Source organism: Monopterus albus, unplaced genomic scaffold (genome assembly GCF_001952655.1).
Source record: "Monopterus albus unplaced genomic scaffold, M_albus_1.0 scaffold171.1, whole genome shotgun sequence".
NCBI lineage: Eukaryota > Metazoa > Chordata > Actinopteri > Synbranchiformes > Synbranchidae > Monopterus > Monopterus albus.
The window spans coordinates 693,593-705,987 of NW_018128051.1; the positions used below are offsets into that span (position 1 = coordinate 693,593).

The window sequence follows — 12,395 nt, forward strand, 5'->3', positions numbered from 1 at the left end:
ACAACAGCAAATCTCTCTCCTCACTAAAATGCATACAACATGAAAAATGGTAAAAAATTACAGAGATAATTTTATTTAAACATTTCACTACTGCAAGAGACAATTTTTCACATGTGGTATGCCTTCAAACACTACAATCAGTGTGAGCACTCTGCTGTTAAAATAGCATACACAATTCCTAGCATTCAAACATTACCAGACAAAGAATTCCTGGAATTTACATTCCAACACCAAACTAGTCACCATTCTGGTGATACCATTCACAATGTCCAAAATGTCACAGGTGTCTGAGAACTGACTGGAAACTGACTGGGCAGGGTGTCACACTTGGCAGCTGACACACAAACACTGCAAACCAACAGTCACTGTTGGAGTGAGACGACTCTATAACAGATCATAGACAGAGCAGCTGTCACTGCCAAATAGAGCAAACAGGATATGTTGTGTGTGACTGCATGAATGTAATGTAGAAGCACTGATAAAGTAAGATGGTTAGGGGTTTGAGGGCAGATTAACTTTGTGCTCTCTGTATATATTCTAGCTGATTTGAGTTCCTTATTCTTCTCAGTCCTGCAGAAGTTTGTGTTTGACAGTGGAATTCTCAGATGAGAGGTGAACAAAAAGAGTTCCAGCAGCGGTCCGTGCCCTCAGATCATACATGTCATAGACATGGGCCCACTCTACATTTCCCCAGTGCCGGATCTGTGCAGAAGAAGAAGAAGAAAAAAAAAAGTGACTGTCAGCAGAAAGAGCAGCAGGTGTTACATGCAGCAGCAGAATATATGACAATTAGCAAAGACATGAGTAGCAAACAAGCAAACCCAGAGCTCAGAAGAACAAAGTCCACCTTTTCACTGCATTGTAGTATGCTACCAGGTTAGGTATTATGGGGAACACTATGAAAACAGAAGTGAGTGCTGTTTCTTTAAGGCAGGTGTAGCAAACATGTCAGACAGGGATGCATTATGGACATGTAACACAAAACAATACTGACTAAAAATTCTGGGTGGAAACCTCTCTGGTCATCTCTTACCTGGAATTCCTCCTCCAGTCTGGAAAGCAGTACAGCCTGTTCCACACTCAGATGTCTGTCAATCATCCCCAACGACAGCACAACAGACTTCAGCTGGGTGATCACAAACTCAAGCCCTGCACATGAGAAACCACAGTACTGTATACACAGCTCTCCACCCTACTACTGTTACAGATTATGACACTAAACATAATTAAATAAATTTTATTTTAATCAAATATGACAACTATTACATTTACCACTCTCCTGTCCATTTTAGTTGTGCAGTTTACAGTTACAATATAACCCAAGTAAAAAGCACTTAACTGTTAAAAGTGCTCATCTTGGATCAGTTTAGTAATGTTTCACCTGTCAGAGACCAGAAGTTGTAAGAATTCAGGTGCTGCCTGAATGTGTCTTTGGTTGCCTCTGGGATCTCGGGGCCCAAAATACTGGACGAGGAGCCAATAGTAACGTTATATCTGCAACATAATAAGACAAATAGGAAGAAGCTTAGCACAGTAGCTTAATACACTGTATTAATGTGTCTATGACAAAAATCTGTCACCTGTTTTCAATCCAGTGCAGCACAGGGTCCCACTCATTCTTCTGTAGCTCAACCAAAGCATGGGGCTCGTCGACCCTGTAACTGCACAGAATATAAACGCCATTAACAATTAAAGGTAATACTCAACGTTTAAAAAGGTTTTGATTTGTTACCATATATGAATTTCACAAGCACACATATTTAATTGAAAAGATATCACTACATTGCTTATTTTGAATTTAATACTGATGTTGTCATTGTGTCTCTTTTGGTGGGATTTAATGCATTAATGAGTAAATATTGAGAAGCATTGTTGGAATCAAGTTCTGGCTATAAAGAACATTGTTTAAATTAGTATTAAGTGATAGTAATAAAAGTAAATAAGTAGTATACCAGACAGTGTCAGTCTCCAGGAACTTCAGAGCAGCATTGATCATCTGGTCTTTGTTACGTTGGGTGGGATTGTCCAGAGCTGTGTTGCACAGTGTGGTCTGCAGGAAGAGTGGGTCAACATTATGTTTAGTCACTTTTATCACTGACATGATGCAACTAAAAACATGGTCATGGTAAACATATTAAATAGTAAACATTACTAGCAACATTTTTATATTAGAAGCAGGTCACAGTTACTTCTGGAGTAAACCTCTGTGCATCAATGAGGGTCTGAGTTGCAACAGCTTATATTTCTTTCTGTCTCACCCCCATACAAGTTAGGTCTTCCCAATGCTCTGTTATTCGTGACATCAGAAATTCCTACCACCTTCTCACAAGTATAAGTGTCGGGCTGTCATATCAATGCACATATGGTACACTACAATGTAAATTCATTTTAATAGCACACGGAGAGTTGAGTATATTATGGATTTAATTGAAAACAATAAACACATGTAAAATTCTTTCACAATTCATTTACATATAAAGCAACCGTAAACTGGGTCTAATACACAGGATAAAAAAAGCTGGTTTAAAACTCATCCAGCTGCCAAAGGCCATACCAGATGCATAGTGTAAAACTTGAGTGTGTCCCTTTGAGCATCCCACTCGGTTGCCACGGCAATAGCGAGGGCTTCATTTGGCACTGTGAAAAGTTTCCCTCCAGGAGTTTTCAGTTTCCTTCTGTCTAGGTTTATTTCAAATACACCACCTGGAAATATTCAATAAGCAGAAGAATGACAAGTATGGCGAGGGAATGCCTATCAAGACTTCATGCCTTTATCAAAGACATAACATGCTGTCTTATTACCAACAAAGAAAGCTAATTTCATATGTGGAGGATCTTTTTACTTTCCGTGCAGACTATGGAAATAAATCGGACACAATCCTCAAATACACGCTATTTACACTAAACCTCATGATATTTGACTTACCTTCACCTTGAGATATGCTGACGTGTTGATAAAATCGCTTTCTTTCTGGTAACAACAAAAAACAATACATAAATCATCACTCGCATAGGTAAGTTATACAAATGCATTGCTGCTTAAGAAAAAATGGCGTTTTAGCCACATAACGCTAGTACACTATTTATCTTACCTACTGCGGCTGTGGAGTATTTCAACGCAAATCTGGACTGTGGATTTATTAGGCACAATTTACTGAAAGAAAGACCATTTCCAAATTGAGTCTGGAGTCTCACAAGGCCCCTAAACATAGTGCAGGTTAGATGAAGTTGAGATGATTTCAAGAAAAACTAGCTAAGAAGAGACTGGACAGGCTAGGCTGTCTGTTTTTGACTGCCGTTCGTCAGTTATTTGGATGCAACATTTTATACGTGACTGTTTTTCGTATTAGGACAAATCTTTGTTTACTCTACGCTAACTGCATAAAGTCGCTATGTATTTATTTACGACCACACGTTTCCTCCTCAGGTAGCTGGCCCCGCGTTTAAAAAGACGCGAGACCCTCTGTCCTTGGCAGATGACGTAATGACTGGTATGTCTGTGGGGAATGTAGTTTTTAACTGCTTCTACGCACTAATGCACAACAGGAAAAGAAACTACACCCAAATATTGTCATCAAGACTTCCGCAAGTCGAACCAATGAGCGTGGAAATTCTAGGCACAGTGAACTCAGCTGGCAAATGAGAGGGGCGGATGCTGCTGCCTACGTCGAAGTCTACTTACTTTTCTGGGAGCTTGGTTTTTCGTAAACTGAACTGTTATAGAGGAGACAGGGTGTACTTTGATGTTGGTGGATTTCTTCTGTCCTCTTTCACTTCTTCGTATACGCCACCAGAATCCATTGCCCTAACGGCAGTTGAACGCGGGAGCCATGCCTGTCCCGGCTGGATACTTCAGCGACTCCTCCGCCGTGGCCTTCGCATCCTCGGCCTCGCTTATTCCGCCGCCACCGATAAACACTCAGCAGCCCGGTGTTGTCACGTCCCTGCTGTATAGCGGCTCCAAGTTCAGGGGCCACCAGAAAAGCAAGGGGAACTCTTACGACGTGGAGGTTGTTTTGCAGGTGCGGCTGTGATGCGGATATTTCGTGACTGAGGCGAGCTGTCAGTGGTATTTGGTGATCTGTGAAACAGGCGGTGTCATGATTGACAGCTGGGAAATCAATGAACCCTGGCCTGTCGCTGGGTGCCTCGCCTAGCTAGCTGGGAATTTATCATCGTCTGCGACTAATTACTAACAACCATTTCCATATTATGAGGATACGTAAATGTTATTAGCAAAACGTTACTATCAATTGGAGTATATTAATTGCTGCATTTGTAGAAGACCTTTGCAAATCTGCACGTTTATGGCTGTTTTTCTGTGAGAAGATGTTTCACAGCATCACTGTTGAAGATTCAGATTGTTTAATAGTAAGACGACCATTTTGCACATCAAGCTACACTCAGTAACCCACGAAGTGAAGTCATTAGGTTTTTTCTTTTTCAAAATTTATTAGAAATTAAAAACTGAAGTCTCTCATTTGCAAAACAGTTCATATCCTTAATTTAGTTCTTTGTAGAAGCCCCTTTAGCAGCAATTACAGGTTTGAGTCTTCATCAAGCCTCTACAAGCTTCACACACCTGGATTTGGGCAGTTTATCCCGTTCTTCTTGGCAAATCCTCTCAAGATCTGTCAGATTGGATGCAAAGTGTCTGTGAACTGCCATCTTCAGGTCTCTCCACAGATGTTTTTTTGGGGATTTTATTCTGGGCTTTGGCTGGGCTGCTCGAGGACAGAGACTTGTACTTGAAGCCACCCCAGTATTACTTGGCTGTGTGCTTTGAGTCACTGTCGCCCCATTTTGAGGTCTCTGCACTCCAGCTGCTGCTTTTCGTCAAGCTTCTCCCTGTATTTGTATCCTTCCCTGAGTTCTGACCAGTCTCCCTGTCCCTGCTGCAGAGAAGCACTGAGTTCTAACCAAAGTGTCTTCTATCTATCCACTCCACCATATAGACCTGATCGATGGAGAGCTGCTGACATGGTCGACCTTCCAGCAGGTTCCCCATCTCTGCAGAGGGCTTCTGAAAGTCTGTTAGAGTGACTGCTGGGTTCTTGGTCACCTCACTGACCAAGGCCCCTCCCGGCCGGTTACTCAGTCACTAATTATTCTAGGAAGAGTCCTGATGGGTCCAGGCTTCTTCCACTTCACAATGACTGAGGTCACTGTGCTCCTGGGAACACTTAGAGCTTTAGAAATAGTTTAATGCTCCTGATTTATTGCCACAAATCCATCATAGAGGTCGACAGAGTTGCTTGGATTGCATGGTTTGATTTTTGTTTTGACATTCATTGTGAACTGTGGGACTATCTCTATCTCTCTATCTATCTCTATCTATCTATATATATGAGAGAGAGAGAAAGAAAGAAAGAAAGAAAGAACGAACAGGTGTGTGCCTTCTCAACTATGTCCAGAAAATTCAACTTGCCACAAGCGGACTCCAGTCAAGTTCTAGACACATATCAAGGAAAAATGAATCAAATAGGAAGCACCTGCAGAGTCACAGCAAAAACTCTGAATACTTTTATAAATGAGAGATTTCAGTTTTTGAATTTTTAAAAATAAATTTGCATACATTTCTAAGCACGTTTTCACTCTGTCATTATGGATTAATGAGTGTAGTCAAATATAGAACACAACACAATACAATATGAGTGAAAGGGGTTGAATACTCTCTGAAGCCACTGTAGATATGAAGTACAATGCAAAATTCTTTGTTTATTGTGTTTTCTTTTTAAGCATGTCACAATGGAGGATTCCTACTTGTGTGGTTACCTGAAGATAAAAGGACTGACCGAGGTGAGAGAGTAACCTCTCTTATTAACCCACAGTCATAAATAATTGAAGCTGGCCAGTGCTTGCTGTGTCCTCTTCAAGAGACTGGTAAAGTCTAGGATACCATTTTAAATTCTTCAACAGATTCCTATTACACACATTAATACCACCCCAACGAACTGATAAACGTACAATAAATGTGGTAAATGTTGCTTGTATTTGACAGCATATCTTAATAGCATAGGTACACATTCAGATGGGCTGAGTAAGATGTCACTGCCACACTGACAAAATCTGACCATAATATCTTGATGGCAACTGGTTTGTTAGTGTAGATTTTTAAGGTAAAACTGTCAGTTTGCTAGTTTAAGCCCATCACTTTGGATTCCAAACTGACATTCAACTCAAACTTTTATATAATTAGTATTTCCAAGTGTAACTACTTTATATCTTTGTACTCTCACTGTATAAAGTACAACTATATGACATAACATGACAGTTTTACAAAAATCCCACAATATGTTTATAGTGATGGACAGTAAACCAATTATACCAGTATATCTAACATCTGCATTATTTTGAAATACAAACTGTCCTGGTTTATATGAATTGCACTGACAGTCTCACCACTTGGGTGTGACATTTTTTGACTTGCAAAGAGACAGACAAAACAGCATTTGTTCAGCGCTAACAAAACAAAACCTCACTGTTTCTCTGCCATGTTCACTGTCATAGGAATACCCGACTCTGACCACGTTCTTCGCTGGAGAGATCATCAGCATGAAGCGGCCATTTCTCACCCGGAAATGGGATGCAGACGAGGACGTGGATCGTAAGCATTGGGTGAGGTGAAAACCTGATTTGTAATCATGGCTCGACAGCCATTTGGTTTACTGTGACATAATTGATTTTTGTTCTGTGTCAAGGGCAAGTTCCAGGCCTTCTACCAGTATGCAAAGACATTCAACTCGGATGATTTTGACTATGAGGACCTAAAGAACTCAGACTTTATTTTTATGAGGTGGAAGGTAAGCTGCTGCTTTAGTTGAGCTTGACCACATATTGTAGTAAGTCACATCTGCAGCTGCTGCTGTTGTTGGTCCTCTCAGGAGCAGTTTCTGGTCCCAGACCACACAATCAAAGACATCAGCGGAGCTTCCTTTGCTGGCTTCTACTACATCTGCTTCCAGAAATCCACAGCGACGATTGAGGGCTACTACTACCACAGGAGCTCTGAATGGTAACACTTGAGTAATTTCAGAAATATTAGGAAACAGAGTTGTGAGCGAAAGGTTTCCAGACCAGCTGAAAAAATCTGGATGAGGGAAGTTATCGGTAGGCACAGTTTTCTACTGCTTCAGTCAAGGTGGCCTTTCTAAGTTGCTTCATGGGAGCTGTTCAAATGATTAGTAGATTATCTGAACCAGAAAATGTTTAGTGCGGTGTCCAGATGGGGCCGGTGGAAATCTTGGGATGGCACATTAAAAATAGTATACAGCACAGAGGAATTTAAGCCAACACAAGTTAACGGAAAGGTGATGATACTACAGTGGTGTGAAAAAGTGTTTGCCCCCTTACTGATTTCTTATCTTTTTGCATGTTTGTCACACTGTAATGTTTCAGATCGTCAAACAAATTTATATATTAGTCAAAGATAACACAAGTAAACACATCATGCAGTTTTTAAATGAAGGTTTTTATTATTAAGGGAAAACAAAATCCAAAACTATATAGCCCTGTGTGAACAAGTGTTTGCCCCCCTGTCAAAACACTGGTTTATCGCACCTGAGTTCAATTTCTCTAGCCACACCCAGGCCTGATTACTGCCACACCTGTTCGCAATCAAGAAATCACTTAAATAGGACCTGCCTGACAAAGTGAAGTAGACCAAAAGATCCTCAAAAGCTAGACATCATGCCAAGATCCAAAGAAATTCAAAAACAAATGAGAAAGAGAATAATGGAGCTCTATCAGTCCGGAAAAGGTTATAAAGCCATCCCTAAAGCTTTGGGACTGCAGCGAACCACAGTGAGAGCCATTATCCACAAATGGCGAAAACATGGAACAGTGGAGAACCTTCCCAGGAGTGGCCGGCCGACCAAAATTACCCCAAGAGCACAGCGACAACTCATCCAAGAGGTCACAAAAGACCCCACAACAACATCCAAAGAACTGCAGGCCTCACTTGCCTCAGTTAAGGTGAGTGTTCATGACTCCACCATAAGAAAGAGACTGGGCAAAAATGGTTTGCATGGCAGAGTTCCAAGACGAAAACCACTGCTGAGCAAAAAGAACATAAAGGCTCGTCTCAGTTTTGCCAGAAAACATCTTGATGATCCCCAAGACTTTTGGGATAATACTCTGTGGACAGACGAGACAAAAGTTGAACTTTTTGGAAGGTGTGTGTCCCATTATGTGTGGCGTAAAAGTAACACCGCATTTCAGAAAAAGAACATCATACCAACAGTAAAATATGGTGGTGGTAGTGTGATGGTCTGGGGCTGTTTTGCTGCTTCAGGCCCTGGAAGACTTGCTGTGATAAATGGAACCATGAATTCTGCTGTGTACCAAAATATCCTGAAGGAGAATGTCCGGCCATCCGTTTGTGACCTCAAGCTGAAGCGAACTTGGGTTCTGCAGCAGGACAATGATCCAAAGCACACCAGCAAGTCCACTTCTGAATGGCTGAAGAAAAACAAAATGAAGACTTTGGAGTGGCCTAGTCAAAGTCCTGACCTGAATCCAATTGAGATGCTGTGGCATGACCTTAAAAAGGCAGTTCATGCCCGAAAACCCTCCAATGTGGCTGACTTACAACAATTCTGCAAAGATGAGTGGGCCAAAATTCCTCCACAGCGCTGTAAAAGACTCATGGCAAGTTATCGAAAACGCTTGATTGCAGTTGTTGCTGCTAAGGGTGGCCCAACCAGTTATTAGGTTTAGGGGGCAAACACTTATTCACACAGGGCTTTGTAGTTTTGGATTTTGTTTTCCCTTAATAATAAAAACCTTCATTTAAAAACTGCATGATGTGTTTACTTGTGTTATCTTTGACTAATATATAAATTTGTTTGACGATCTGAAACATTACAGTGTGACAAACATGCAAAAAGATAAGAAATCAGTAAGGGGGCAAACACTTTTTCACACCACTGTATATTATAATGTCACATAACCTGTATACTGTTTAAATCCTTGGCTGATCATGTCAATGTCAGGTTATAATATTCATATGAGATCAACCAACGAATCAGTTCCACCTTGAGTGCATCATCAGCACTAAGTCGATTGTGTGGATTGCTTAAACACAAACATTATTAACTGATAACAAAGGTTTCATTTATGAGCTGAAATTGTATTTCAAATGTCAAGATTTTGGGTGGCCATAAATTCAACAAGTGGCTGTGATTCTAGGTGTTATCTGTATTCTATAGAATTCACTAATGAATTATGGATCCAAGCAGGTCTGACCTAAAGTTCTGATGCAATTACAAAACAACACAACACATCACATTTCATGCTCAATGTCTTTAATTACTTTTATTTCAGTGATTTGTATAAAACAACCAACATTCCACTCCAGTGGATTCATTTGTGCTGCAAAGAATTAGAACAGCTGGGGGTTGTCGGTTGTGGGGAGGGCAGTAATATTTTATGATGTAGCCATGGCCCCACTGGCCACCGCTTGGGGGCGCCACAGGCTTAATTGCTGTTGCTTACATCATACAGTGACGTACTCAACATCATTGTGAGGGTTGTAAACGGTATGTGAATGGTTTTTTTTACTCACTAATAGCTTATTTATGGGATGGACTCTTTTCTCTTTGCTGCTCTTTACCACTTCTAGTGTGAATCATGCAAATAACATGTAAAGGAAAAAGATGAGCACGAGCACCAGTCCAGACTGTGGTTTGCCCTCTTTCCAAGCATAATTAATTGTCGGCTTTCAGATATCAGCATTCATCTGCCTGTAAAACCTTTTTATTCTGGGTTTATTTTTGTCAAACTGGACTGCAGCTGTGCCGGAAGAGTCAGTTCATTCACTCTTGAAAACAACAAATGGATGCCTGTGACTGTTTTAACATGGTCTAATGAGGTACTTTGAAGAACTGAATACTTAAGAGCTTAACCATGTACCTCCAATTTTGGTGTTTTTTTTTTTTTTATGTTCCTCAGATAAACGAAAAGCTTAAATATTTCTTTAGGGGTTGACAAAATATCCTACTTCATTTAGTTATAATTCTTAAAATTCCAGTCACCACTTCCAATGTGGATATTTCCTAAGCCCATAAAAGGAGGTAATAAATAAATGTAAACACAGTAAATTACTATTTCTGATGACTTCAGGACAGTTGTTGTCCTGTCCACCCTCACTTTGTCTTCCTGTCTAACATAAACCATGTACTTCTGATGTATATGTATTCAAACACACTTTGTGTTGCTTCACCACAGGTACCAGTCTCTAAACCTCACCCACGTTCCCGAGCACAGCGCAGCCATCTACGAGTTCCGGTGACCCTGGCCAGCATTGTGGATCTTTTTTAGTTTTGTTTTAGTTTGATGGACAAAGAGCTGAGGCAAAGCTGTGGTCTTCAGATGCTACTGGGGAGGAAAAGGTTAACCAGTAGAGGGCAGAATGTGGGCTTTGGTGAAGTTGCAAACTCTCACATGTTCCCAATAAGTGAACAGACAGCTGCTTTACCAGTGGATGAGACACAGGACAAATGAATGTATGGATGGATGAGGTAAGAGGAAGGAGAAGAAGAAAGGGCAGTTCTGCTCCCTGGCTGGAGCTTATAAAGTTAGAACCAGCAGCAAAGACTGGGTGTGGTTCATATTGTGTACCCCTTTCTTCATTTGTTTTAATGTGTGCTTTAAAAAAAAAAAATGCTTCGCACAGTATCTCAAGACACTTTGTAAGCTGAGTTGGAAATTCCCTCTTGTTTTGCAACTCGAAACGTTTCCAGCTTTCATCCAGCCGAGGCAGAATGACTGCGATTTGACAAGGATTCCACCGAGGAGTCTGCTCTTATAAACATGAACTCTTAAGAAATATATCGCCAAGTCTGTGTGAAAGAAAAGCAAAAGAGAAGAATCATGATTAGCGCTCTTCAGGTGTTAGGTTTGGAGCTTGAACCAGCTCATAAGCTAGAATGACAGTATTTTTTAAAGCTAAGCTGGTTCTGTGTTTGCCTGCAGAGAGGATGTGTAGTTATTTTACTGGACACAGAGTGGCACTTTCAGACGTTGCAATGCGAGTGACGCATGAAACGAGCTCCTCCGCTGTGTTCATAAAATTGCTTGGGAGTTTATTACCATGTGATTGCTGTGGATCATGTTCTTTTGAGTTACATTTGCACAAAGATGGACTAGTGAGGAGTGTGGATAGGTTTCCAGGTGGCAAGTCAAGCTTTTGACTAGTTTTTAAAGATTTGGAGCCAAAACAATCACAAAGTATTGAAAAAAGAGTATTTTTGTCTTGCACTCTGTATTAAAAAGAATAACTTTTTACTCCTTATGTCATTTTAAATTAAGGTCCCCACATTTGTCTCCTTGACTATGCAACATTATCTAAACATAAAACTTTCAATTTTCAGAGACAGAATTTTATTCTTTCCTTTATAGTATATGGAAAAAAAATCTATCTACCTTAAGGAAATATTTTTGTTAAGTTGCCTATGAAAACATTCCCCTTCGTGTTTCAATGAATCATGTTGCCCTTCTGTGTGATGGTGCCATGTTTTTAAAGCTTATCAGAGTTGTATTATAACAGATGACAAGTGTGTTTGTTTGAGTAGCCTGGATTTGATTAATGGTGTGACTGTAAAAAAGAAAACATGGATTGTGGTTAAAAAAAGAAATGTGTTTTTTGTTTTAAATTCATATATAGTTTTATTTCCCAAGAATATTTTCATACCTCAACTCATATTTATGATCAAGCTGTTTACTGACCAAGGGATCGTTGTATCGAGTTGAATCAAAATTCAAAGTATCTGTCAACACACAGGGAAAAAAAAAATCAAATAATAAAATTTGCATGGTAAAAGTGTATTAAATAGAACACTAGCAGGCACGTTTGCTCTGTACTCCCCCTGGGTTGTTTGTACAAGCTAGTGGTGGTTTTATCACAGAGTCAACAAATGAATGACATATAAAAACATAGGAATGTGCATTAGCAGCTAAGTAAAATGCAGCTTTTGAAGACAAAAATAAACAGAATTTTTTTTATATGTAATATGTAAGTGTACATAGGTTCAGACCTGTCTTAGTGACGTTAAGGACAAGCCCAAAATAAAATCAGACTCTGCAGCCGTCGTCAAAGCCTTGTGAGAATAGACCTTGAGAGAGCAGTGCTTTGAGCCAAGTGCTAATGTCAGTGCTATTCTTATCAGTGTCACAACATGCATGCATTTTAACATGCTTACATTATGTTAAGCAGGTATAAGTATCACTGTTGGCAATGTCAGGCATTAAATTTAAGAAAAAAGGATTGGACAAACAGAAATTGGAGTAAAAGGTACAGTATTTGGTTCTAAAATGTAGTGAAGTCAAAGTATGAAGTAGCAGGAAATGAAATTACTCAAAAAGTACAGGTACCTCAAAACTGCACAGTACTTGAG

The 12,395-nt window shown here is 40.0% G+C and overlaps 2 protein-coding genes across 2 annotated transcripts; one reads left to right on the plus strand and one right to left on the minus strand.

Moving 5' to 3' along the window:
- Positions 1-52: 52 nt before the first annotated feature.
- On the minus strand, positions 53-3,801 carry atpaf2 (ATP synthase mitochondrial F1 complex assembly factor 2). Its single transcript, XM_020615924.1, has 10 exons — positions 3,787-3,801; positions 3,683-3,714; positions 3,093-3,154; positions 2,927-2,971; positions 2,555-2,703; positions 1,953-2,050; positions 1,581-1,661; positions 1,382-1,494; positions 1,034-1,149; positions 53-702 (listed from the first exon to the last, which is right to left on the minus strand). The coding sequence occupies exons 1-10, from the start codon at positions 3,799-3,801 to the stop codon at positions 565-567; spliced, it is 849 nt and encodes a 282-aa protein (XP_020471580.1). The 3' UTR covers positions 53-564.
- Positions 3,684-12,089, plus strand: LOC109969211 (glucose-induced degradation protein 4 homolog). Its single transcript, XM_020615934.1, has 6 exons — positions 3,684-4,022; positions 5,740-5,799; positions 6,511-6,618; positions 6,702-6,803; positions 6,885-7,015; positions 10,228-12,089. Exons 1-6 carry the CDS (start codon positions 3,831-3,833, stop codon positions 10,289-10,291), a joined length of 657 nt encoding a protein of 218 aa, XP_020471590.1. The 5' UTR covers positions 3,684-3,830; the 3' UTR covers positions 10,292-12,089.
- The last annotated feature ends 306 nt before the right edge of the window (positions 12,090-12,395 follow it).